At 47.3% G+C, this 27,774-nt stretch overlaps 1 protein-coding gene across 1 annotated transcript; it reads right to left on the bottom strand.

The window, feature by feature from the left end:
* Positions 1 to 16,698: 16,698 nt before the first annotated feature.
* LOC130265967 (olfactory receptor 14J1-like) lies at positions 16,699 to 25,077 on the bottom strand. Its single transcript, XM_056515310.1, has 3 exons — positions 24,573 to 25,077; positions 24,187 to 24,212; positions 16,699 to 16,728 (listed from the first exon to the last, which is right to left on the bottom strand). Exons 1-3 carry the CDS (start codon positions 25,075 to 25,077, stop codon positions 16,699 to 16,701), a joined length of 561 nt encoding a protein of 186 aa, XP_056371285.1.
* Between the last annotated feature and the right edge of the window lie 2,697 nt (positions 25,078 to 27,774).

Here is a 27,774-nt window from a genome sequence, read left to right as displayed (position 1 = left end):
CAAACCATGGCATCCCAATCAGACAGGTCCTAAAAGGATCCTCCAGGGTGGCCATAAGAAAACAAAAGGATTGCTGTCCTGCCTGGTTGGCAAATGTGACCCATATGTTTTCCCTGGGGTTAATTTGCACTGCTGGATGTTCATTAGTTACTGTTACCCATACCCCACTCAAGAGCATCCTTAGCTGCCCATTGATTACCCACATTTTTGCAGCTTGTTGATTTCACTTAATAATGAATTGGAATCTGAATACACTTGCCACACTTCTTGGTTAGGGGTATTGCATCTTTAGCCAATCTCCCTGTAGCATGGGCTCAAATCAATGTTCTTATCCTTGGGCTTCTTGGATGCTCGTGCACTGTTAAAATTAGTAATTCAATAACTTGTTCTGCTACCTCTGATTCCTTTGTAATACATATTTTACATAAGGTACAAATCAAAAACTCACTATGTTTATACCATTGCTTTTTACACCCTTCACACTGATAGAAAATCCAACAGGCACAGTGGCAATTGTCCCTGCAACTAAATCCACTCATTTAACTTCTGGCTGACTGGTCCCTGGTGTCGTGCTTCTTCCAGTTATCCACAGTCTCACCTATTTTGCTGGGATCCATCTAGTGCCAGAATCACAATTGAAACATTTTAGACCTGTCACTGGATACTACTCGGAACCAGGGAAAAAGTAGCCTTGAGGCCTTGCCTTTCTCAGGCCTTTGCAAGGTCAAGGAATAATAACAATGACTATCTCACCTGCAGGGGGCGTGAGAGACGTGATGTTTTGCTTAAAGCATGTTTTCAAAGAGGTGTTGCCTTCTTTGACCAATGAGTATTTTTTATTTTGTTTTTCACGTACTACCTCATATATATATGTATAGTGTTTCTTTGAAAAAAGCTTTCTTCCTCTCTTGCTTCTCCATTACATGGGGAACTATGTTGCATTTTCCTGTTCGCTGCTCCTGTAGCCTTAAAATGCAACATAGACCTTGGTCACTATTTCCTTCTTGGATCAAAAGTTTAACAGCCACAGCAAATCCAGTAGCTGTGTATCTTTTTCCATAGCTTTTTCCGCAGTTGTGCCTGCTCTGGAGCAAGCCTCCATCATTTCCACCACTGTTGCAGTTCTGGGCATTTTCTACAGCTAAGGTCATAAGCAAGGCTTCTCTTACAGAGTCAGTAAGCAGACCTTTATCTAAAGCATTTTTCAGCTTATCTAGGAACTGCATGTATGGCTCTTCAATATCTTGCTGAATTTTCACATAAGAGGGAGTTGGTTTCCCAGCCTCTGATAATGTTTATAAGCTTCCCTTGCTAGATCTTGTGACTGCTGTAAAGCTTCTGAGTGCAGTCGTGCTTGTACGTGTGCATTGGCAAAAGATCCCTGACCTAGTAACGTATCTACAGAAATTCCCCTTAACAGATGCCCATCATTCCTTTCCAGATTGCTAACTGCGGCAAAGTGACACAAATCAGACCACCTTGTCCACCATATCAACTCTTGTACAGGTGTTAATATCAGTCTAGCTATCTGCCTGCAATCAAAGGGAGTTCAGTGTGATCCAGTAAAAACATGACTGTGTATAGGAGGAGATTAACCCATACTGCAAAGCTGACTGTCCAGCTTCTTTAATAATTTTCTGTTCTAGTGTGAACCGGGTATTTGCATGCCTTTATCCTTTCCCATCACTCTCCCCCCGAGTTGGACCAGATATACCACTGAAATAAATTCATACTAAATTATTGCATCCTTTATCAGTCCTTTCCAATCTTGGAATCATCGTTGTCCCTGGCTCCATCCATCTTTATGTTGTAAGTCCCGGTCAGCAAATCCATGGCTGCCATGTCGTCTTGTATGAATTGTTCATGCAGTTTTTGTTGTTGTTGCAACTCCTGCCATTTCTAAAATAACTCCTATGCCCCAAAAGGTGGATCACTCATCACCTGCCGAGTACACTGGCCAGTGGGTGATGGAGTTGGTGGAGGGAGTGGTGGGTACTTGCAGTGAGTGTGAGGGGCAGTTTGTGTTGGAGGGATTGCAGCTCCCTGTCCCTCGGGCTCAATTTCCATCAGCTCATTTTGTGCTGAGCTTGGTGCCTCTGAGGGATTAAAATGCCTGGGTCCTATGCTGGAGAAAAGTTCTGTAGTGTCTGTGATCCTCCTCCTTTTGCTTCTTCCAGTGCTGGTGCTGATGGAGGAGCAAAGGAAGGAATGCCAGGGTCATTGTCAAATACTTTTGTTGGATATACAAATTCAGCCCTAGAGCAGCAAAGGTTCCAGTGGCAGCACTGCATTCTACCTTCATTTCCTGGATTACAGTAATTATCAGTTTCTAAGTTGTTGCTTGTCCTTTTCCCTGTTTTGAACCATTACTTACTTTATCCCACAGGAGCTGTCCTATTTGTTCAAATGTCTCTATTTTAAATGCAAAATTCACTTTTGATTCACTTCAGGAGACACTTGTGTTCCCCGCTCCACAATAATAGTTTTCTTAAGATACCCTCATCATATTTAATCCCTTTTAGAAAGGATATGAAGGAGAAACTGCATTATTGCACTTTTGTCTTTAGTTAAATTCTGTCCCATCTCCTCCTCCTGGTTGCTCCCCTCACTGGGCACCCGTTCCAATGTACGTTAGTCAGTCCCAGGCTGTCCTCCAGCCTGCCAGTCTCAGCCCTGCTGAGCTGTCCTCCAGCCAGGCTCTCCTTCTGGGTTCTTCTGCCACCTTCTCTCTGACTCTGATCACATTAGGGTCACCATCAGAGGAGAGAAGATAAAGGACTGTGCACGATTCAATGTGAATCAAGGAAAAGCCATTCATTTTGCTTCCAAAAATATTGTTTATATTTACTTCCCCTCTTGGATTACACAGTCACTAATTTCACAGTCATTAATTCATTGGTAGCTCTGCTTTGTCCATGCATTTCTTGATTGGTAACTCCACTTTGCCTATGAGGCAACCATGCATCTTTTCTTAATCTTATTGCTGGATAATATAAGTGTCATTGTATTCTGGTTGACACCTCTATATTTGTCAGCAACACTCTGCTTCTTCTTTTTGACACATCAGCTTTTTTATGCCCAGAGATGACCTGATTCAAAAGGTTAGGCTGATTAATTTAGGAAATGTATGTTTTTCCTTTCAATATGGTCCTACACTGTGCTGCCCCTCTTGTGCCCAGCCCAGCTCTGTGTGGGGCAGAGGGAGAACAAGGGGCAGTTCCCTCCCAGCCCCAGCCAGGGACCCCTCCAGCCCCAAGGCTTGGGGCACTGTCAGCACCCACTGCTCCTGCCACTGCTTCTGCTGGCACTGACAGCAACACCCAAACTGTGGCTGATCCTGAGGGAGCAGCAGCAGTGCCTGGGTCTGATCCCTGACTCTGGGGCAGGGCTGGGCAAATGACCCCCACAGCAGCAGCAGCAGCAGCAGCACATGGAGCTGACTTTCAGCACAGCCCCTGCCACTCTTCCCTCCCGTGTGCAGTGGTGTCACAGGAGACCTTTCTTGGTCTAGCCCTCTGCAATCTCTCCCTAGCTTCCCCCACCTTTTCACCTTTTTAACTCCAAAAGTTTTCCAAAAGAATCACTACCCTGTTATTTAGAGTTAGAGACACAAGAGGGCAGAATTACCTCAGAAACAACAGATCTTCAGGCCCCCAAAAAAGAACAAAAAAATCCTAACAATTGTAGTTGTAATTACTGTTAATAACACAAGAGGGTAGTGTTACATCAAAGATATTGCAAAAGTCCACTACAGAAAACATAGAAAACATTACCCAAAACCCAAAATCTCCACCAGCAAAATTTAAATGACACAAACACAAAACATTTATCACCATATAACAATACTTCCTTCCACTACCTTACAATAAATAACAAGCACAATTTTCACAGAATATTTCAGTTATGGTTATAGCAGTGAGTTATGCTGTTAATAATACTGATAATACCTTGGTTCCTGTTACAATTACCCCCAAACTAGCGGCCACCCCATTCAGTCAACAGAAACCCCTTTGCTTCCAAATACCCTCCTCAAACCTGTCAGCTCTAGGGGTCGGATGTCTCTGACACGCTGTTACCCATGCACAGGTGTTGTAATTCAGTATTTGAGGTATAGGAAATTATATTAGGATCCTGTAACCTCCTTCCTGCAAACCCCAGTTCATGTCTTCCTTTCCGGTCCTGTGACCTTCCCCCACCGGGGGTCGGATATTCCGGTCCTTGTCCCCTCTGTGCCCTCATCCCATTGGCAGCTAGCCAAAGCCACTCCCATTCCCTTCTCCTGAATTCCTGGTTCGGGGAGAAACTCGCCCTCTTTCTGGCCACGCCGTCGCCCTGAAATAAACTGAGACTCTAAGAGCCTCTTTGTATCCTTCTCCATCCATGATGCGATACTGTGTCTGATCTTAAGTAATTAGGAAAAAGACACAGTGTAATCGCATCAGAGAAGATCTTTTTTTTTCCACATTTATTCCTTTCTTGTTCATACACTGATATCAGCAATATTATAGACTGAGAATGAAAACCGAATCAAGTCAGTCCTAATCAATTAGAGTTTATTCAGCAAGGGGCAGTAAGCAAAACTGCGCTGGGTGGCCGGGAGGCACTGCTCCACAAAGGGAGTGCAATTTCCCTCTCCCCCCATGGTCTTTTTATGCAGTTCTGATTAAGCTGACCTGTCCTTCCTTGGGGTATTCTGCATCTTCGAGGCCCGTTGCTGGGCGGGGTCTGTAATTCTGGTGGTTGCAGCAGGGGAGAGGTGCTGGGTTCATTTCTTGTTTATTCCTCCTAGTCTAGGGGAAAATCCTTAAAATCTGGTTAAACAATCGCTGGTTTTAGCATAAGTTATGCATACCATGCTCAGTGACTTGAAACTATGTGGTCAAAGTCTATGCCCATCTCATTCTCTGATGTATTCATTATTCCTTACTAGGAGTTTTAATGCTCAAAGTACTTATACTGTATCACAATCCCTCCTTTTCTCTTTTACCATTTCGTTAATTAAAACGTTTCAGTTCTCTATGACTCAGGGCAAGGGTTTCAATTACCTCTGGATCACTAGGTATTTGCTCATATTTAGCTCGAATAAGCATTAGGTGTGCTGCCTCTAGTCGTCTTTTTACAATTTTTATGATTTTATTAAAGATGAAGGGTCCAAAATTAATCCTAATACCGGAGAATGATTGGTCCTGCTATGGTTGACAACAGGGTAATGAACCAAGGAGAATTATTAAACCAAGTCTCATAGCAGCTTTGGTGGGCTTCCCTTTCTTTCTTCCTTCTCTCTAACCCCTCTCTTAGCTTGGCCATTGAATCCCTTACAATGTCTGTTTTATTCCATACATGCAACACCCTTCTCTTAAGGCAACACACAATCCCCCTTGTTGTAAAAGATTAGATCTAGACCCCTTTGGTTTTGTAACACTACCTCCAATAGTGACTGAACATCTTGCTCTAGATGGATCTATGGAACTATGGATCCCTCAATGTGGGGTAAGTCTGCATCTACAGCTACCCTTAGGGAATTGAATTCTTGGTTTTGTTTCACTAATGATGCTACTCTGGTGCCTGCCCCTGTTCCTCCTATTATCATTAAAGTGGCCACGGTTAAGGCTGTGAATGGTTCCCTTTTAGTCAAGTGATGTCCCTTAGTGTCTTGGAGATTGTAATCAGATTCTTCTGGGTGATATATAATTTTAGGGACTATCAATACCTGTACACAAACATTTGATGCTTCATTGAATAAGCTGAGAGAAATACAAGGAGTTATTCCTTCCTTTGAACATACCCATCTAGCATTTCTGGCAAGGATTAGCCAGGTAGTGGGGTTTCTCGGTTGCTTTGCTTTTGTTATTACCCCACACAGATGTTTTTTATCTTTCGTGACATTCCTGATACACCTCCCCTTTCCAGTTCCTGCTGCTAAAGTTATCCCTCGAGCTTGAGTACCTTTCCAATCACATTGAGGGGGGTTACTTCCATTTGCCAGCCTAGCCTTTTCAGTGACTCCTATTGTTTCATTGTTGGGGGTTGAGTGTTTTCCTATTACTGTGTCAATTTAAAGAATTTTTCCCATTATCATGCCAATGGAGCTGCCGGTTACACCTCGGATCTTTGATGGCTCTGGGCAAAAGGGGTAGGTGGGATCGGCTTGGAGAGGGGCTCTCATGCTCCCGGAGGGGATTTGTGTTTCCGGGAGCTGGGAGGAGGAGCCCCTCCCCGGTCTTGGAGCCACGCGGCCAAAGGCAGGAGAGCCAGACCCTCTGCCATCACCTGCCCTGCATCTGCCCTGCTCCAGCCTCCAGCCTCTGTGGACACAGCGAATCACCCGGACACCAATGGTGAGCGAGGAGCTGCCCGCTCCAGCTGCTCCCCCCTGAGACTGGCGCGGCCGCGGCCGCCCCTTCCCGCCTCCGCTCCCGCCGAGAGAGAGCGTGCTCACAGCTAAAGAAAGGACTGGAACTGAGTAATCTGTTCTGTTTTGTTAGTAATTTTAACAACTGCTGTTGTTTCTGCTGGTACAGTTACATATATTAGTAAAAGAGCTGTTATTCCTACCCCCTTATCTCTGCCTCAGAGTCCTTGATTCAAACGTTTATAATATTTGGGGGGGAGTGGAATTCAGGTCTCTGCTTCGAAGGAAAACTTCTGCCTTTCTTGGCAGACACCTGTCCTTCAAACCAGGACATTCATAAAAGGGGTTTAATATCAAAACAAAGCCAATAATGTTCAGTAAGGTCAGGCTTAGTGGCATTAAGAACTTGATAAGCAGCATACATAAGGCTCCAAAGAGTGTTTTGCTGAGGGTCTACAGTGGGGAGTATTATGGTCTCGTTGTCTGATGCCAGGGCGCTGTTACCTTTAGTGAAGATGTCATCTACTTTAGGCAAATTGTCATCACTAATTTTTGGGTTTGGGCCTATGGCATGATAGTCATGGGGCAAGGGTACCTTCTTAATGAGTATTAGTCCTCCTCTGTCGGTGCCTGGTTCCCAATACCACGCTCCCCAAGTCCTCCCAATCACGCACCCAGGGTCTTGTGGGTTTGTTATGTTTAAATAAATGAAATAACAATTACTACTTCCAAGTACTCCCCCACTATATGAATGCTTAGGTTTTTGGCAGCCTGAGGGGCCCCATCCCACTTGAAGGTATTTATCTTTGCCGCCCCAGGTTCCCAATCAGAGGCAACCGTCTCACAGCCCCAATAAGCATAATAATATTCTCCAGGTGAATTACAGTAACTTTTTCCTGGATTCAAGCTTGGGCACATATAAAACGCTTTTAGTTGGGCTTGTCTTTTATTTATAAATACAAGTGAGCTCAAGTGCGGTGTGAAGCTAGGGGCCCCTGGCCCCTCTCTAGGCTGAACTAGTTGTTGATCTTCCCATATGATTAGAGACCACCTGAAGGGTTGGTGGCTGTGTTCTCCTTGTGACAATTCAAAAACCATTCCCAAAATCACCAATCTAGTCTGCCGGAAAGGGTGGGGTCCTAGTCATTAAAGCACTGTTTCCTAATCTCTTTGTCTCCCCTGGGTGTTTGCCCTCCGGTCCCAATGTGGTGTCCGTTTTTTGGTTTCTTAGGGAATTAATATCCCAGGGGCATTTCTTGAAGGATTTTTGTGTTGTCCCACTTGGTGTGTTCCTGCCTCCACACTCTTACCTCTCTGCCTCGCCCGCCGACTGGGTTGTGGCCAGACACGAAGTGTTCCATCTTCTCGGCAGCAAAGGTAGGCTTCAGGAGGTCTGTAGCTTTGCCCCTTTCCGTTCTTATACGATTCCCAGTTTTTATCTTTTACTTGTGAATTACACTGGACCCACTGGGCCCCATTCAAGGGCTTTCGGCAACACCCTTTGATGATTTGTGCTGAAAATGCTGCTGGTTCATTGGAGTGATAACAATAGTTCTCAGGGTTCACTCCTTTTACAAATATTTCCCACCACTCTTGAGACTGTTCTACTATTCTCCCAGTAATTTGTCTTACCTTCAGGGTAGCCCGTGTGAGCTTCCTTTCTATTCCTTAACACCCTCTACAAACTCCCCTTGGGGGTCTGCTCCTTTGGCAGTGGGTCCACCACTGTTCCTGGCACACTTTACAGATAAAACATACAAAAGGATAGCAATCACAGCCCCATATCCCACAGTATGCTCTGAAATCGACAACAATGGGGTAGCTATATCCAGCCAATTCACCAACTCGGGTCTCTTGAATTAATTGCTCAGAGTTCATTAGTAATAGTTCTGAGTCTGGTTCCAAATTCTTATATTTTAAACGTCATTTTCAGGTCTCCAGGCGGGCTGGCTATCTTCCAGGGCTTCTCAGCATCCACCAGAATGGGTCCTTTTACTCGGATAGCATTGAATCCATCCTTTTTCAGCAGTTCTCACAGCTGTTTTTGTAGTAAGAAAAAGCAATATAGGGTCCTTCCCAATGAGGTGTTAAGGACATGTCTTTCCAGGCTTTGATTAACACCTTATCCCCAGGTTTAATTTGGTGGATGGCCATATCTAAAGGTGGGCACTGTGCTAGAAATCCCTTCATGTGTAATTTCTCTCTCTTAGCCATGAAACGTGTTATATATCAATTTATCTTTACATTTTCTAAACTCGGGTGATCTGCTGGGGCTTCCATGTAATAGGGCATCCCACAGAGCATCTCAAAAGGGGAGATCCCTACATCAGTTTGTGGCTGGGTCCTTATGTTTAACAAAGCTAAAGGAAGACATTTCATCCATGACATCTTGGTTTCTAACATCAATTTAGTTAATTGTTTTTTATTTCTCCATTCATCCTCTCAACCTTCCCTGAGCTCTGTGGGTGCCAGGGAGTATGACACTGCCACCGAGTCCCTAATGCTGAAGAGATATCCCCCACCACCTTGGACACGAAATGTGGGCCTCTATCTGAATCTACCGCCTCTATTATCCCGTAACAGGGGATAATTTCTTCTAGGAGCAACTTTACCACTGTTTGGGCAGTGGCTTGGGCAGTAGGGAATGCCTCCACATAATGGGTCAGGTGGTCCACTATTACCAGTAAGTACTTACATCTCCCTGTCTTTAGTAATTCAGTGAAATCTACCTGTATATGGGAGAAGGGTCGGTGTGCTAGTTCTCTTCCTTCCATCACTCTTTCTCTTAGTTGTTGCTTATTAACCTTCTGACAGGTCAAACATCCTTGAGTAATTTGTTTTACCAAATTATAAATTCCAATGCACATATATTTGATAGCAAATTGATCCACTAATGCCTGTGCTCCCCAGTGGGTCTTTTCATGGATTGCCTGTAGTATTTTAAAGGCTAGTGGTTTGGGAAGAACTTCCCTACCATCCGGTAGTTCCCATTTTCCTTCAGTTGTTTCTGATACCCCCCTTTGCTTTAGTTTGGCTTTCTCTTGAGTAGTGAAGCTAAGAATGCGTTTGGGGCCATGTATAAGGCAGTGCCTTTTTTGTAAATTATCACAGGCACAAGGTATTCGTCCATCCCAAAACCTTCCCAACAGGCATAGCAAGGCTCTTCCTCTAAATCTTTGCTGCAGGTTGCACACTCCTCTCTGGTCCATTCTTTGATCCTTAGGGGTAGCAGGGCTGCTCGCCGAGCTTCCTGGTCTGTCAGATTATTCCCTCTTACCGTAACACTCAGTCCTGTTTGGTGCCCTTTGATGTGTAGTACGGCTAGTCTCTCTGGCCCTCTTATAGCCTGTAGAAGTGGAACTATTAATTTGTCATGAATTATTCCCTTTCCTTGTGAGTTTTTCAGACCCCTTTCTTCCCAAATTTTCCCAAATGTATCTACTTACGCTGTAGGCGTACTTTGAATCAGTGTATATAGTTCCTTCCCTGTCCTGTAGTAGTTTTAGGGCCCTTAATACTGCATAATGCTTAATACATGCTTGAGCTGGCCAGCTGGGACTAAGGGGACCTGATTGTATAACTTCAAAAGTTCTCCCATTTATAATGGCATATCCTGATTTCCTTTTCCCTTCTATTACTCAGGACGAGCCATCCACAAATAATTTCTCCCCATCTTCTAACTCCTCCTCTTCTAAGTCTGGCCAGATTTCTGTTTGCTCCTCTATATTTTTAAGACAATTGTGGGTCAATCCTTCTCTAGGCTCACTGTATAAAAACTGGGCAGGATTTTGCAATGCAGTTGTTTCTAGCGTTAACTTAGGGGATGATACCAAGATCCCCTCATATTGTAGGAGCCTGTCATCCATGATCCATTTTTCTGCCTTCTGTTGTAGTACCCCTCTAATGTTATGCGGGGACATAACCTTAAGTTCACCTCCAAAAGTGATTTTCACTGCTTCTTTGACCAGTAATGCAGCAGCTACTATGGCTTGTAAACATGTTGGGCATCCCTGACTAACGGGGTCTAGAAGTTTGGATAGGTAAGCTACAGGCTTCTTACTCCCAGCCCACTCCTGAGCCAGGACTCCAAAGGCTGTCCCCTCATTGGTATTGCCAAACAGGAAAAAGGGCCTTTTCAGATCTGGCAAACTCAGTACCGGGGGGTTTACCAATTCTGCCTTAAAGTTCTCTAATTGCTCCTCATCTTCAGGAGACCACTTTACTAACCCTTCTTTAGTTAGTTTCTGATATAGAAATTTGACCTTGCCACTAAAATCTTCAATCCATTGTCTACAATAGCCAAACAGCCCTAGCAATTGTTGGACCTGTCTCTTAATTTTCAGGCCTGGAATTGAAAGGATGCCCTGCACTCTCTCAGGGTCCAGTTTCTTTGTGCCCTTACTTAATCTGTGCCCTAAATACTTTACTTCTTCCTCTACAAATTGCAGTTTGGACTTAGAAACCTTTAATCCCTGTAAGCTCAAAAAGTTCAGCAGTTTTATACTTTCCTGCCTGACTGCTTCCTCTTCCTTCCCCGCTAGTAATAAATCATCCACATATTGTACTAATCTCACCCCTTCCCCTAGATCATAGTTTAGCAAGATTTGCTCCAGTGCTTGTCCAAACAAATTCTGGGACTCGGTGAATCCTTGGGGAAGGATTGTCCACCTTAGCTGCTGTTTTCTGTGTGTATCCAGGTCCTCCCATTCAAAGGCAAAGTAATCCCGGCAGGTTTCCTTAAGGGGACAGGACCAGAATGCATCCTTTAAATCTATTACGCTGTACCATTTATCTTCTGGTCCTAGCTGGCTTAATAGGGTATGCAGGTTTACAACCACTGGGAATCTTTCCACAGTTCTTTTGTTTATTTCTCTTAAATCATGTACCAATCTGTATTTTTCGTCAGCCTTTTTTACTGGTAATATAGGGGTGTTAAAGGGGAACATACGGGGCTCCAGCAGCCCTTTCTTTAACAATCTCTCCATCTCTGGTTTCAAACCTTGTCTCCCCTCTTTGGACAATGGGTATTGCCTAATTCTTACGGGAACCTCGGGATTTCTGATTGTTACTTCAAAAGGTTCAATTTCTAATTTCCCCACTGTATCAGGTGTGTACCACACCTCGGGATTTATCTTTTCCCATCTGTTGTTCGTAGGGGGCATAATTTAATGTTCAGTTTATTCTCTGTAACTTCTAAACTAATTCCTAACTCAATCATCAAGTCCCTCCCTAATAAATTATAATCTGCTTCAGGGACTAACAATAGAGACCCCAGGCCTATTCTGGAGTCTGTTTCAAATGTTACATCCTCTATCACTGGCACTCTGAAGGGTTCTCCTTTAGCTCCCACCACCTGTACCCTTTTGGATGAGATTTTATAGCCACAGGGCAGGGATTGAACAGGTGACCTTTCCACCCCAGAATCTACCAAAAATTCAATTTCTTCTTGTTGGGGACCTACTCTTAATTTTACCAGAGGCTCTGATCTTTCTTGTGTCCCCAGCAAATAGAGCCCCCGACCTCCCTAATCCTCTTTAAACATCTTTTCGTCTGCCCCTCTTTTCCTACATTCTCTCTTCACATGTCCCTTCTTCCCACAATAGAAACAAGTCACTCCACCTCTTCCCTCCTTTTCTCTTCTCGATCTTTCTACCCCTTGACTATTCCTCTCTCTCCTGAAAGCAGTCGTCCTCTGCGAGGATGCTGCCCTCTGCCCTTCACGTACCACTGCCACCATCATTTTCACCTGTTTTATTTGAGCCTCATCCTCTTGCCGAACATATACTTTCTGTGCCTCCCTTAACAACTCCTCCAACCCCTGAGTCTGCCAGTCCTCTAGCTTCTCCAACTTCTTTCTAATGTCCACCCACGATTTTGTGACTAACTGAAATTTCAACATTGCCTCTCCCGCGGGGGTACTAGGATCTACACCTGATAATAACTGAAAGTTCCTCCTAACGCTCTCCAACCATTCTGTGGGATCCGCATCCTTCTTCTGGTGTTCATTGCAGGCTTTATTGATGTTCTGTTCCCTGGGGACAGCTTCCTTAATTCCCTGTATAATTATGGTCCTGAGATCCTGCATATGTGTACGGTGATTAACATCTTGTTTATCCCAATTAGGTCGTTGTAATGGCCACTTTTGATCTCTGGCTGGACCCTGTTGGTGTTGATGATCCCATATCCTCATCCCAGCAGCCCTAATCATCCGTCTCTCCTCAGCTGTAAACAGGATGCCCAAAATCGCCTGCATCTTATCCCATGTGTAAATGTTTGGACCTAAAAACTGATTCAACTCTTTCTGAAACTCCCAGAGGATCTTCTAAAAGATGTCCCATTTCCTCCTTGATCTCCCGGACGTCCCCTGTATTCAGGGGTACCACCACGTATCCAATCCCGGGCACCTGACTGCCCATGGGAACCTCCCGAAGGGGAAATAACCCCTGCCCGTCCCACTCCTTCTTTGTCTGACTCCTGGTTAACCTCTGCCTTAGTTCCAGTGTGCTCGAGTCTGAGCTTGAGTTAGAGTCCCTCGGATGTGCGGGGGCAGTGGGATCATGGGGTGGCAAAGGCGCAGGGAGGGGAGGCGGGCGGGGAACATAGGGTGGAGGCAGTACTAGCATTTCATCTTTGGTTTTGGTCCTTTTCTTCCTACCTTCCTTTAGTGTAAAAAGATTCACTCTAGTCTCGGTAACTCTCCATAAGGCAGCATATTCGCTCTCCTCTTGCCTGAAAAGCTCCGTTGAATTCACATAAATATTAAAAGCCTGACAAATCCAATCCTCAAAGGAACTGAAAATTGGCCAATAGAGGTGGTGTCCCCTAATCTGCTGACCACCCCATACCTCCATGCAATAGTGTATCATTTTTGCTCTGTCTTTCCCGCTCCTAGATGGGAAGGCATCCCAGGTCTTGATTATTAAACCTAATGGACTCTCTGGTGATATGTGGGGGAGCTTAACTTGGGGTCCCCCACCCATGGGAACAGAGGGCTTGCTTTTCCTCTGTCCCATCTTCCGGAGTGCCTTCTCACTCACACACCCCTGCTGCCCCCTGTTCGTGACCCAGCCCTTCGCAGGGTGTGGGAAATGCACTACTAAGGGGTCTGCACTGGCTTCGCCTGCAGTCGGGCGTCTCACTCAGCACACTCCAGGATACCCAACCCCAACTGAATGGATAAATAATGGATAACCGATAACAGCCTATACTTATGCGTCCTGCATCTTTGTCCGGATATTTGTGCACAAAGATTACCGGGTTTCCGGCTTTCTTTTGCTTAATGCCAAATTTAGGGTTTGTCGCTTAGGGTCCCGGAGGGCGTCTCTCGAACGGGGCTGCAAAATTGTGGGGTGCCTCCCCAAGGGAGAGCATCCCACCGGGTTTTCCCTATCCGAGTCACAGCACCAAATTGTTATAGACTGAGAATGAAAACCGAATCAAGTTAGTCCTAATTAATTAGAGTTTATTCAGCAAGGGGCAGTAAGCAAAACAGCGCTGGGCAGCTGGGAGGCACTGCTCCACAAACGGAACGCAATTTCCTTCTCCCTCCATGGTCTTTTTATGCAGTTCTAATTCAGCTGACGTGTCCTTCCTTGGAGTACTCTGCATCCACGAGGCCCATTGCTGGGGGGGGGTTGTAATCTTGTCTTCTGGTGGTCGCAGAAGGGGAGAGGCGCCGAGTTCTTTTCTTGTTTATTCTTCCTAGCTGTCCCGGTTTAGGACAAATTAGGGTAAAATCTACAAAGGAGCTCCCAAAAACTAACCCCCAAAATCTCCTCCCCTCCCACGTACGGGTTCGGGAAGAACTTCCTCAAAGGTAAAGTGGAAAAAACCTGTTTATTTAGCAAAACACACAGGAAAAAAAACCAAAAACACTCCCCAACACGAGGAAAAGAACAGCCACGGGTGATGCAGAAAAACTTCACCCGTCCGAGTGGACGCAGCCGGTGCTGGGAAGGGCAGAAACACGTATTTCTTGTCATGATGGTGCAGCATCCGGGGTTCCTTGATGTTCAGGCCACCCAGGATCAGGTATTACTAGCTAATGAGGGAAAAATAGGTAAAGCAAAAACCACAGAAAAAGCGCAAAAGGTGGGGGATGGTGTTGCAAGCAGCAGCAAGTAGCAAGCAGCAGCAGCAAGCGGGGGCGGGGTTTGCCGGCTGGCCGGCTGCAGCTCATGTCCAGGGGGAGGGGGTAGTGCTGCCTGGCTAGACAAAACAAACTCTTCAGGCATGAGCAACACATGATTTGGGGATACAGAGCATTGCGACATCACCCCAGGACATTCCACCCCTTATCTCCATATCGTGAACAGGCTCAAGAACTTAATAAAATAAAAATAAATAAAAAAACAAAACAAAACAAAAAACTTCCATTTCACTTACTCAAGTCCATCAACACTTACACATTTCCTCTCATATCATTTAGTCCTTCAACACTTATATATTTCTTTTTTTCTCACCCCACAATCAGATCTCCTTGAGGTACGCATCGTGTTGTTCCATCTTCCTGCATTATCCACCACGTGTATCCTGGTCCTTGAGCAAAGACAATCCCATGAATGGGTTTGCCTGTACTCAAGGCAGGATTAACCCATACTGCCTTTCCTAACAGACCTCTAACATGGGCCACTGGGACTTTATCTCCATCCACTATCTTAAGGGAGTCAGACTGGGCAGGACCTGATCGGTTGATGGAACCTCTGGTGTTAAATAACCAAGTAGCCTTTGCTAGATGTTGTTCCCAGTTTTTAAAAGACCCCCCCACCCAATGCCTTCAAGGTGGTTTTCAGTAATCCATTGTACCTTTCTACTTTACCTGCAGCTGGTGCATGGTAAGGGATGTGGTACACCTACTCAATACCGTGTTCTCTAGCCCAAGTATTAATGAGGTAGTTCTTAAAATGAGTCCATTGTCTGATTCGATGCTCTCAGGGGTACCATGCCTCCAAAGGACCTGCTTTTCCAGGCCCATGATGGTGTTGCAGGCTGTAGCATGAGACACTGGGTACGTCTCTAACCATCCAGTTGTGGCTTCCACCATGGTCAGGACGTAGCGCTTGCCCTGGCAGGTCTGAGGCAGTGAGATGTAGTCAATCTGCCAGGCCTCTCCGTGCTTATACTTGGACAATCGCCTCCCATACCAGAGGGGCTTCACCCACTGGGCCTGCTTGATGGCAGCGCACGTGTCACAGTCATGGATAACCTGGGAAATATTGTCCATGGTTAAATCCACCCCTCGGTCTCGTGCCCACTTGTAGGTGGCATCTCTGCCCTGGTAACCTGAGGCATTATGGGCCCATCGTGCTAAGAACAACACTCCCTTGTGCTCCCAGTCAAGGTCTATCTTCGACAGCTTGATCTACCTGCTGATTATTTTGCTGCTTCTCATTGGCTCTACTTCTGAGGACATGGGCGTCTACATGGCGAACCTTCACAGGTAATTTCTCTAGCCGAATAGCGATTTCTTCCCACTCTTCAGCAGCTCAAATTGGTTTTCCTCTGCACTGCCAGTTCGCCTCTTTCTATCTCTTCAACCATCCCCACAGAGCATTGGCCACCATCCAGAAATCAGTATACAAATATAGTTTCAGCCATTTCTCTTTTTTTGCGATGTTAAGGGCCAGTTGGACAGCTTTGAGTTCAGCGAAATGACTACATTCCCCTTCTCCTTCGGTAGCCTCTGCGACCCGCCGTGTGGGGCTCCATACAGCTGCTTTCCATTTTCGATTCATCCCCACAACGCGACAGGAACCGTCAGTGAATAGAGCATAGCGTGTTTCCTCTGCTGGTAGCTCATTGTATGGTGGAGCTTCTTCAGCCCATGTCACTGGTTCTTGTTCTTCATCTGCGACACCGAAACTTTCACCTTTGACCCAGTTTGTAATTATTTCCAGAATCCCAGGGCAATTTAGTTTTCCAGTTCTGGCAGGCTGAGTGATGAGGGCTATCCACTTGTTCCATGTGGCACTGGTGGCATGGTGGGTTGAGGGAACCTTTCCGCTGAACATCCACCCCAGCACTGGTAGTCGGGGTGCCAGGAGGAGCTGTGCTTCCGTACCAATCACTTCTGAAGCGGCTTGGACTCCCTCGTAGGTGGCCCAAATTTCCTTCTCCTTTGGGGTGTAATTGCCTTCAGACCCTCTGTAACTTCTGCTCCAGAATCCCAGGGGTAGGCCTCGGGTCTCACCAGGCACCTTCTGCCACAGGGTCCAGGACAAACCATGGTTCCTGGCTGCAGAATACAGTACGTTCTTCTCATGTGGTCCCATCCTAACTGGGCCAAGAGCTACCGCATGGGAAATCTCCTGTTTAATCTGGGCAAAAGCTTGTTGTTGTTCAGGGCTCTAGTGGAAATCGTTCTTTTTGCGAGTGACCTGGTAGAGAGGACTCACAATCTGGCTGTACTCAGGGATGTGCATTCTCCAAAAGCCTTTGGCCCCTAGGAAAGCTTGTGTCTCCTTCTTGTTAGTAGGTGGGGACATAGCTGAAATCTTGTTAATAAAATCAGTAGGAATCGGACGCCGTCCATCTTGCCACTTCACTCCCAGGAACTGGATCTCACGAGCAGGTCCCTTAACCTTACTCTTCTTGATGGCGAAGCTGGCTTCCAGGAGAATTTGGATAATTTTCTCTCCTTTCTCAAACACTTCCACTGCTGTGTTCCCCCATAAGATGATGTCATCAATATATTGTAGATGTTCCGGAGCCTCACCCTTTTCCAGTGCAGCCTGGATCAGTCCATGACAGATGGTGGGACTGTGCTTCCACCCCTGGGGCAGTCGGTTCCAGGTGTACTGCATGCCCCTCCATGTGAAAGCAAACTGAGGCCTGCACTCTGCTGCCAAAGGAATGGAGAAAAACGCATTGGCAATGTGAATGGTGGCATACCACCCTGCTGCCTTGGACTCCAGCTCGTACTGCAGCTCCAGCATGTCCGGCACGGCAGCGCTCAGCGGTGGAGTCACTTCATTCAAGGCACGATAGTCCACAGTCAGTCTCCATTCTCCATCAGATTTGCTCACAGGCCAGATGGGGCTGTTGAAGGGTGAGTGGGTTTTGCTGACCACCCCTTGGCTCTCCAGCTCACGGATCATCTTGTGGATGGGGATCACAGCATCTTGTGTTGTCCTATATTGCCGGCGATGTACTATTGAAGTGGCAAGTGGTACTCGTTGCTCTTCTCCTTTCAGCAGTCCTACTGTAATCGGATTCTCGGACAGTCCAGGCAATGTGTTCAATTGCTGGATGTGCTCTGCCATCATAGCTGCTATTCCAAATGCCCACTTAAGGCCTTTTGGATCCTTAAAATACCCACTTCGAAGGTAATCTAATTTGCACAGCTGAAATTTGGAGGAGGTCCTCCTTAATTTCCTCCCTGAGCCTCTTATGATTTTCCTCTATCGTGTCCTCTAAATTTTGTAATCGTGTTTCCACGGCGGCAATTCTGGCATGGGTTGGGCCATGCACAGCATCTGCGTATGCCCGGAGCTTCTTTGCCATGTCGAGCACTGTTTCATATATCTCTTCCCGCTTCATTATTGCCAAGGCAGATGCATATTCAGATGGCCCGAGTCGCACAAGCTTTCTCCACATTACCAGGGTGCATGGTACCAGGTCTGGATTCCTAGTTGTTGTATCATCCAAAAAAATAATCTCCACCACCGCCATCTCCCTCAGACATTGGATCTCTTGCTCTATGATTTTCCACTGGGTCTACTGCATATACAGGTCATCGGCACACAGATGTCTTTGTGCCACGCTATCCAGAACAGGTGCCCAGAGGCTTTGAGGGTTAGCCTCCCTCATCATTCCTTGATCGATGACCGGATCATGAGACAGGGATCCCAAATGTCTCGCTTCAGTGCCATCTAGGATGGTAGCCTCGCCTGCCACATCCCAAAGCTGGACCAGCCAACTAATTATGGATTCATCAGGTCATCTTGTATAATCTTTTCTTAAACCACGAAGATTTTTTAGGGAAAGAGACTCATTATTTGTTTCTGATCTCACACCAGTTGCTTTAACTCTTGATTTTATATCAGGAGGCATTGAGGGTCCTTCTCCTGCATCCTCATCATCATCCTCCAGTGGCCGATCGGTCTTCTTTGTGCACTTCCCACTCCTTGTACTAGTAGCCACAGCCATTGGTTGAAGCTTACTTTCTAATTTCGTCCCTGTCCTCGAGCCTGGGGTGTTAACTACAGCCTGAGTAGCTGGCATAGTAGCTATGTTATCTCCCTGTTCCCTTTCCTTTGTTTGTTGTTCTACACTATCTAACAGGGTACGATAAGCATAGGCCCGAGCCCAGCTCACTGTAGTGAATTTTTTCCTTAGGGTCATCCTGACACTTCTCTCTCAGGTATTTTGCAACCTCGACTGGATCCTGAATCTGTTCAGATGGGAAGTCCCAGACTATAGGGTCAGAAAATTGTTTTAGAATTTGGCCCATATTCTCCCATTTCCCATTCCTCTAAAATTCCTTCTGCTTGGCTTTACTTCTAAATCAGGAGTCTCACCAGCCCCTCTGGAAATCTCAGCCTTCATTTTATATAAGCTGCAGAGAGTATAGAAAAAACGTACTAAATTAAATACCAGAAAGATGGTTTCCTTAACATTCAGGGAGAACTGAACATTTTCTAACAGAGATGTAAATGATTCAGAGGAGAAGAAGGAAAATAAAGGCGAATAGTCCTCTTTGCCTGCTTCTCCTCTAATAAATTGAGTGCAGAACACAAACCATGAATTATACATCCCTGAAGTAGATTCTAACATTCTTATAAACATCCTGCAAATCATTACAAGCAAGCCTAGCCCAATAAATATTTTGGTTAATATCCCTTTAATGCAAAAACTACGTATTAGGGACAACACCAGGGCTATCTCTGGATAAAAGAACAAGCCCAAAGACCACGGGCGTATTAACACTTCAAAAAGCCCTAAAGACCAAATATACAGGCAGGCTTCCACTCCAAAAGCCATTATGGATTCGATAAACACACCAATACCAACACAACCAATTGAAAAAAAATATTATTAGAGTAAGGTTTTTTTCCACTTTCTCTGGTTTCCCCGTACGGGCCACCAAATTATTTGTCCAAGTTTAGGACAAAACTGGAGGGGAAACCTCCAAAGGAGCCCCCCAGAGAATAAGTCCCCCTCACAATTCCTCCCCCCACTGGGCTCGGAAAGAGTTTTACTTGGGGGGAAAAGTGAAAAAAACCTATTTATTAACAAACACAAGAAAAACACTTCCCAGCACCAGGAAAGTACAATCTCAGATGACAAAAAACGATTTCACCAAAGTGAGAGACGGTCGCCGCTGGAAAGGGAGAAAAAGCTTCTTTGGCAAGCTCCGGAGGCAGTCTCTGATGTTCTGGTCCCGTCCGGAGCCGGTACAGATCTTCGAGATGAAGGAGAGAAGAGGGTGGGGAGGAGGGGAAAGCAGCAGCAGCAGCCGAGCAACAACAAGCTGGGGCAGAAAGCAGTGGGGCAGCAGCAGCAGCAGCAGCAGACAGGGGTGGCTAGCAAGCGGGACAGCAAGCAGCTGGGGCAGCAAGCAGCTGGGGCAGCAAGCAGCAGCAGCACAGCCCCAGGGCCCCACGCCCCCCCAGGTGGGGGAGAAGCAGCACCGGCTGCAGCTCCATGCAGACAGAGAGGTGTGGGGGCGGGAGAGGAGCAGACACAACACCAACCTGGGACACTGTTGCAGATGGAAGCTGCTGGTGCCATTCTCACCTTTCACCCCTCTTTTGAATGCAGAAATATGCTCCCAGGTGTGTTAAGCAGTTGCTGCTCAATGTTCATGCAAAGCTTTTGTATCCTCATGGAACCAAGGACACCCTTGTGACACAGCAGGGGCTCATGGAACCAAGGAGACAATTGTGACAGTTCAGAGCCTCACAGAAACAAGGCTCCATTGTGACATTGAGGGGAATTATGGAATCAAGGAGACCATTGTGACACAGCCAGGCCACATGGAACCAATGGTCCATTGTGACAATGCAGATCCAAGGAGACCATGGTGACACTATGGGACCCCATGCATCCAAGGGGCCATTGGGACACTCAAGTACTTCATGGAACCCAGGGTCCAGTGTGACATAGTGGCACCATTGGAACAAGAGAACCATTGCTGAGAGCACAGAAACTCATGGAACCAAGGGACCATGGGGAAACAGCAGGGCCACATGGAACCAAGGAGACCTGTGACATGTAGGAACCCTATGGAACTGAGGGTCCATTATGGCACTGCAGAAACAAGGAGATCATTGTGACACTATGGAAGCTCATGGAACCATGCAGCCATTGTGACACTCCAAGGCCTCACTGAACCAGGGAGACCATTGTGACACTCCAGAATCTCATGGCACTAAGGGTTAATTGTGACACAGCAGGGTCCCATGGAACCAATTGTCCATCATGACAGTGCAGATCCCAGGAGACCATGGTGACATTTTGGAAGCTCATGGAGCCAAGGGTCCATTGTTACAGTCCAGAACCAAGGAAAGCATTGTGACAGTACAGAACCTCACGGGACCAAGATTCCGTTGTTAAGCAGCGGGGTTTCATGGAACCATGGAGCTGCTGTGACACAGCAGGGCTGCATGGAACCAATGGTCCATAGTGATACTTCAGATCCAGGGAGACCATGGCCATACCACGGAACCTCATGGAACCAAGGGTCCAGTGTAACACAGCAGAACCTCTTGGAATCAAGGCAATCATGGTACACTATGGAACCTCATGGAATCACAGATCCAATGGAACACTGAGGAGCCTCACTGAAACAAAGGACATGGTTTATGGGACAAAAGCTCATGGAAAATCTGGGGCATTGTGAGACTGCAGAGCCTCATGGAACCAAGGGCACCACTGTGACACTGAGGAACCCCATGGAACCAAGCAGCCATTTTCACACTGCAGAACCAAGGAGACCATTGTTGACAGTACAAAACCTCATGGAACTGAGGGGCCATTGTTACACAGCGAGGCCTCATGGAACCAAAGGGCCATTGGGACACTGGGGCCGTATGGGAACAAATATTCATTGTGACCCAGCGAGGCTGCTTGTAACCAATTGTCCATTGCAATGCTGCAGATCCAAGAGACACTATGGCAGTTCATCAGCCAAGGGGAAGTTGTGACGCACCAAGGCTTCGTGGAAGCAAGGAGAGCATTGTGGCTGTGCAGAACCAAGGAACCATTTTGACAATATGGACTCCAATAGAACCAAGAGGCTATTGTGGAACTGTAGAAAGGACATAATGGAGTCAAGGACAGCACTGATACGGAAATGTGCTGGATAGAAATTTCTGAACAAAGTTTTGAGTATTCTTTATTACAGCCTGGTGGTCACTCTGGTAATCCTTCATCCATTTGTGTGTACTGGGCATCATTTAAACGGTGATTTATCACACATGCTGATTATGTCCTCATTAGCTATCCCCACTTCCTTTGACTTTATTTCACATAGTGGTATCCATTATCACAAATCCTTATGTGGTTCATTGGAGTCTGTCTTCAACATCTGGCAAAGGTGGCTGTTCCTTGATCCCTGCTTTTGAATGATGGCAATCTCCTTGTTTTGCATAATTTCTGCTTTATCAGCAGTCTTTCAGAGCTGACCTGGCATCCTGCTTGCATTTTGAATGACTTGTGTTTGCCTGAGTGACATCTTTGATCTGTTTCTCCAAGGCTGTGCTCCTCTGTTTTACTGTCCTTGATAAGAGTAAATGTTCTCTTCTGTCTTTGTCACAGTGCTCACCCCACATGAGACATGTCAGCAACCCCCTCCAACCCATGGGCTTGGGGTGGGAAAGTGTTCCTGAGGGAACAGGAATGGGACAGGTGGGCTGGACTGACCTGAGGGATGTTCCGTATTGTGTCAATCATATTCAGCAATAAACTGAAAGATGTGGGGGAAGCAAAGGGAATAGGGGATTTATTTATTTTTTATGACATTTTTCTTTCAGAACACCACCTACACTTCTGCCCTTGGGTAGTTTAACATTTTCCACTGATAGGAGATTTCCTGTGGATTTGGTTGCTTCTGTTTGTTGTCTTTGCTTATTGTAGTTGGTTCGTTTGTAGGGGCTTTTTATTGTGGGTAGGTTTTGCTTTGTTTTGCTTTTTATTTTTGGTCGGGTTTGGTTTTTTCCGTATTTACTTTCTTTTGATGCATAAATTTTTTTCTCCCTTTTCATGTTGCTTGCTTTGCACCTGATGGCAAGGCAAATTTACCCAATTCAGTCATCTTCTCAATTATGTTTTGCAGTCATCATTAACTGGATGAGTTTGATTACAGACTGCCTGCAACTTGGGAGCATCCACAAAGGAATTGAAAGTGCATTTCATGCCATTATAGAGATAATAGACATGTTCCCAAGTGGTGGTCAAGGGCTGGTCACTGAGGGATGTTACCAGGGAGTGGCTGCCAAGGGGACTCTGTGCCATGGATGATATTTGACCCTCATTGATCAGCCAAATTCCCACCCACCCCATGTTCCACCCCTTCAGCCCAGCTCTGTCCAGTCTGGCTCTGAGGAGACCATGTCCCAGGCCTGGCTAAAGTCTGGGCACACAACATCCCCTTCTTTTCCCTCCCCCGGTGTTCTGCAATCCCTGCCTTGTGCCACCAGTACCTGGAATGGCTGCAGGAGGATTTGCCACATGCCCTTCCCTGCAGAGTCTGACCAGTCTGTGACTCTCCCAGTGCCCCTCCCTGCCCTGTTTGCAGACTGCTTCCATGTCTGCCCTTCCCAAGTGCCCAGGACCCTATGGGATGGCTCTGGCCTTTCCAATGGCTTTGAGAGAGGTCTCACAGTGACACTGCCCAGCCTACTAAACATCCCTGACACCAAAGGCCTTTTCCACATCCCTCAGTCCCAAGTCAGTGCCCAGAACAGAGCACAGCCCTGTCCAGGTGCTCAGGGTGGTTCAGAAGGGAGGCATTACTGATTTCTCCCCACAAACCCCCACCCCAATGGTCTCTCTGTGCAGTCCATGGCTGTCCTGAGCACGTTTTCCTGGAGCCTCCTTGCCCAGGCTGTTTCTCTCTATGGAATCCTAACTACAGCCCAATAATGAATTCAGGTGGTTTCCCAGAGTTCAGTGGCCTCAAGGCACCGTTTGTGCCACCAGAACTGTGCCAGCCCCGAGTGCTGATGATGGTGTTTGTGCTCACTTGGGTTCATCTCCCCACACACACACGATGCACTGCTGAAATCTCCTCAGTACAGAGCAAACTCAGACTGCTCACTGGTCACTTGGTGTCCCTCCATGCAGGGACAAACAACCTCCTGCAGGTGGGGCAGAGGCCAGTGATGGGTGTGGTGGTTGGAGGGGCTGGTGTGGGACAATTGCCCTGGGGCACCTTCCCAGGCTGTGGCCAGAACAAAGACACAGCCCAGGCCCTGCTCTGCTGCTCCCTCAGGTCCATGCCAGGAGCTCTGGCTGTGCCAGGACACTGCTGTGTGCCCCCTGCACGCTGCCCCTCTGCCCCAGGCACTGGGCTTTGCTTTGCATTCCTGGAGCACATTGCTGACAGCAGCTCTGGAGGAGAGCAAAGCCTTCCTGCCCTGCCCTCAGGAGATGCCCTTTGCTGATGGAGCTGCTGTGCTGGAGCCAAGCTGTCTCCCAGCAGTGCCCATGGCCTGTCCCTGCCTGTGCTCACAGCACGGACACGCAGCAGGACAGTGACCAAGCTGCCAGAGCACTGCGGCCTTACAGCCACAGAAGGGCTGGCAAGGAGAGGGTGGAGTTGGGAAGAGCAGATGTGGGAAGAGCCAGGGCCATTGTCCCTGGCTGTGCTGCTGTGCTGGGAGACTCTTCACCTCCACCTCTGCCCACAGGCACTGCCCTGCGGAGACAGAGAAGGGCTGAGGAAGGATCCAGGACACACAGGAGAGGGCATGCACTTGTTTTTATTTAAATGCATAGGGAAGAGACCTCTTGAATATATATTTTTTTTAAAGGGTAGATATTAATGTAGAAATGAAAAGAGTAATGTTGCAGTATTTTTAAAAAAACAGAGCAACATTAAAAAAGTAAGTGAAGAAAAAATGGACAAATAAGGGGGGAAAATGGCTGAGATTGTAAAGAGGTACATTCTAAAGACTCTAGTGCAGAAAAGGAGTGCAACACTTCTGAAAACATAGAGTCATCAATTTTCTTGTGACTCCTTTGAGCTCCTGGTTCCTCAGGCTGTAGATGAGGCGGTTCAGGGCTGGAGGTACTACTGAGTACAGAACTGACAGGGACAGATCCAGAGATGGGGAGGAGATGGAGGGGGGCTTCAGGTAGGAAAATACTGCAGTGCTGATAAACAGGGAGAGCACGGCCAGGTGAGGGAGGCAGGTGGAAAAGGCTTTGTGCCATCCCTGCTCAGAGGGGATCCTGAGCACTGCCCTGAAGATCTGCACATAGGAGAAAATAATGAACACAAAACAAGCAAGTGCTAAGGAGGTAGCAAAAGCAGAAACCCCAACTTCCCTGAAGTAGAATTTTGAACAGGAGAGGTTGAGGATCTGGGGGACTTCACAGAAGAACTGGCCCAGGGCATTTCCATGGCACAGGGGCAGGGAAAATGTATTGGCTGTGTGCAGCAGAGCAGTGAGAAAGCCACTGGCCCAGGCAGCTGCTGCCATGTGGGCACAAGCTCTGCTGCCCAGGAGGGTCCCGTAGTGCAGGGGTTTGCAGATGGACACGTAGCCGTCGTAGCACATGACAGTCAGGAGGAAATACTCTGCTAAAATAAAGAAGACAAAGAAAAAGAGCTGTGCAGCACATCCTGAGCAGGAGATGGTCCTGGTGTCCCATGTGCATGGCTTTGGGGACAGTGGTATAGATGGAGCCCAGGTCAGTGAGGGCCAGGTTGAGCAGGAAGAAGAACATGGGGGTGTGCAGGTGGTGGCCGCAGGCTACGGCGCTGATGATGAGGCCGTTGCCCAGGAGGGCAGCCAGGGAGGTGCCCAGGAAGAGGCAGAAGTGCAGGAGCTGCAGCTGCCACGTGTCTGCCAATGGCAGCAGGAGGAAGTGGCTGATGGAGCTGCTGTTGGACATTTGCTGTGTCTTGGTATGGGGACCTGTATGAAAAGTAATCATGGAATAGTTCAGTTTGGAAAGGACTTTAAATATTCCAGCCCAGCTTGGTGGCACTTTCCCCCCACTGCCTGCCCAGGGCTCTGCTGCCTGGAGCTGTCCCTGCCAGCAGCTGCTTCCCTGTGCCGAGGGCTGAGCCCTGCCAGTGCTGCCAGAGTCCAGCCCAGCCCTGGGGGCTCAGCTCTGCCCTGCAGACACCTCCCAGCCCAGGGCATTGCCCAGGGCCAGCTCTGCCTCTGCAGGCTCTAATGGCAGCATCAGAGGAATCCTGAGGATGTTGGAAAAGAGACACTGGTGCTGCCTATAAGGGCCCCTGTACTGATTTCTTTTTTTGCCTGGTTTATTCAGACTTGAGAGAAATTGCTTTTATTTTTCTCAACCTGAACAGACAGATGAATATCAATGTGCAATTTCCCATCCAGACAACCTAGAGAAGAAGATTATAAAATCAGGATTTTCTCTTTTATGCAGCCTCTGCCTTGCTGTGCTCCCTATGTAATCTACTTGGAAATGTTCTGCAGTTAAATGTCATGCTGGGAGCAGTCCTGAACAATGCAGCATCCCCATCACACTTCCAAGAGCACTTCCAAGCCTTACCAGCTGTCTCCTTCCACCCAGACCTTGTCCCTCAGTGCTGTGAGCAGCTCCCAGTGCTGGCTGAGAGCTGTCCCTGGCAGGCAGCAGAGTCCCTGCCCCAGCAGAGCACCCTGGGCTGCAGGACCCTGCTCTGCAGGACAACCCTGGGCACCCCTGGCTGCTCTGTACAAGAATCAGAGAATGTACTCACAGAGTCTGCAGGCATTGGGATGTTCCAGCTTTAGGAGATCGCTCCAGGTGCTGCAGCTGCCTTGTCCTGCAGCCAGAGGCTTCCTGTGTCAAGGGCTGGGAGTGATTCTGCCCCAGTCACTTCTGAGCACTATCCCAGCCCTGACTCATTGAAACTCTCTGTGTCTCTTTGCTGTGCCTGGGGTGGCTGCAGGCAGTGCCCCAGCCCTGCTGGGCTCTGAGAAGAGTTGCTCAGGAAGACCAAAGTGTTTTTGAAGCTCTTCTTGGTTGCCAGGATCTCACTCTGAGCAGGAGCCCAGCCCAGCTCAGGAGCACAGACACAGCACAAGGACTTTAATGACCCTCTCGGGGTTTGTGCTGAGGCCCTGAACATCAGTCCCTGAGAAGGAGCTGAAGAAACCTCTTAAGAACTCCGAGTGAGAATCAAACTCCAAAGTTTCTTGAAGTTTTATTGGGTCCCACTGGGGAATATGAGTGAGAAAGTGTCCCTAGGTTCCAGTTAGAGCAGGAAATTGGAGGCGGAGATGACAGGTGGCAACAAAGAGAAATCAAGTCTTGGTGCCCTGGGGCACAGCAGGGTCTGTGCCACCAAGGGCTGTGAGGAGACACCTTGTCCTGAGGCACTGCGGCCTCCTGGCACAGCCCCAGCAAGGCTGGGCACTGTCACCCCTTGTGCTGCCCTCAGCATCTCCCCACATCCCAGTGGCCTCAGGGATCTGCTGGGACCAGTCCCTTGGGAGCCTTGGTCAGGAATGGCCCAGGGGGCTCCTTCATGCTCCCAGGTTTTTCCAAGGACTCTGGGTTTTGCTTTTGCCTTGGAGTCTCTGAGAGCTTTGTGCAATCATGGCCTCCAATTATCTCCTTTAATTAGACCCTTGGGAGCCTTTCTCAGTAGCAACACTCCGTGGGGCTCATTAATGCTTCAAGGTACTTCAGGTTTTTTAAGGTACTTTCCTTTTTCCTTTCCCCTACGAGTCTCAAAAATTTTGGGGCAATCATGGCTTCCAATTCTCTCCACCAAGGAGTCCAAGATGAGCCTGTGTTGGGGATGGACCTCAGTGGGACCCATTAATGCTTTGAGACACTTTGGGTTTTTCTTCTGACTTGGACTCCTGGAAAGGTTTGTGCAATCTCCTCTCAGGCCTTGAGGTTCCAGGGCTCAGCACCAAATGCAACACAGGGTTATTTGGGATCAAGCAAGTTCTGATAAACCATGGCTCTGCCTTGATGTCCCTCTTGTCTGGTGCTGTTCATTAGGAAGGTTTGCTGCTGCATTTATGGAGAAATATTTCAAAGAGCTTCTAAGAAATATGTATTCCTATTTTAAAGGGTGTATTTCATTACTGTTTCTCTTTAGAGCAGAGGTGATTGCAGCATTTTGTCATTGATATTGATCCAGGGTCTCTCCTCAGGAAGTCTGGCCTGCTCAGAGATGATGTGCCTTGAGGTCTAACCTAGTGTGGACAATCTTGCTGCACATTACCCAGCTCCATCCTGTCTGTCCTCTCTCACCTGGGACCTGCTTTGCTTGGAGA

The sequence above is a fragment of the Oenanthe melanoleuca genome, unplaced genomic scaffold (assembly GCF_029582105.1).
Source record: "Oenanthe melanoleuca isolate GR-GAL-2019-014 unplaced genomic scaffold, OMel1.0 S001, whole genome shotgun sequence".
NCBI classification, from domain to species: domain Eukaryota; kingdom Metazoa; phylum Chordata; class Aves; order Passeriformes; family Muscicapidae; genus Oenanthe; species Oenanthe melanoleuca.
This window is presented reverse-complemented; position numbering and strand designations above follow the sequence as displayed.

Bases quoted from the DNA above. Each gene is read 5' to 3' on its own strand.
- LOC130265967 (XM_056515310.1), bottom strand. From the start codon at position 25,077: ATGTGCTACGACGGCTACGTGTCCATCTGCAAACCCCTGCACTACGGG. The intron at 24,213-24,572 runs ACCGCCTCATCT...CTGTCTCCGCAG, and splicing joins AGTAGTACCTCCAGCCCTGA to GGCAGTGCCTGTGGGCAGAG. The intron at 16,729-24,186 runs GTGAAGAGTCTC...CCTCTCTACCAG, and splicing joins GCCTGTGGGCAGAGGTGGAG to GTCACTCGCAAAAAGAACGA.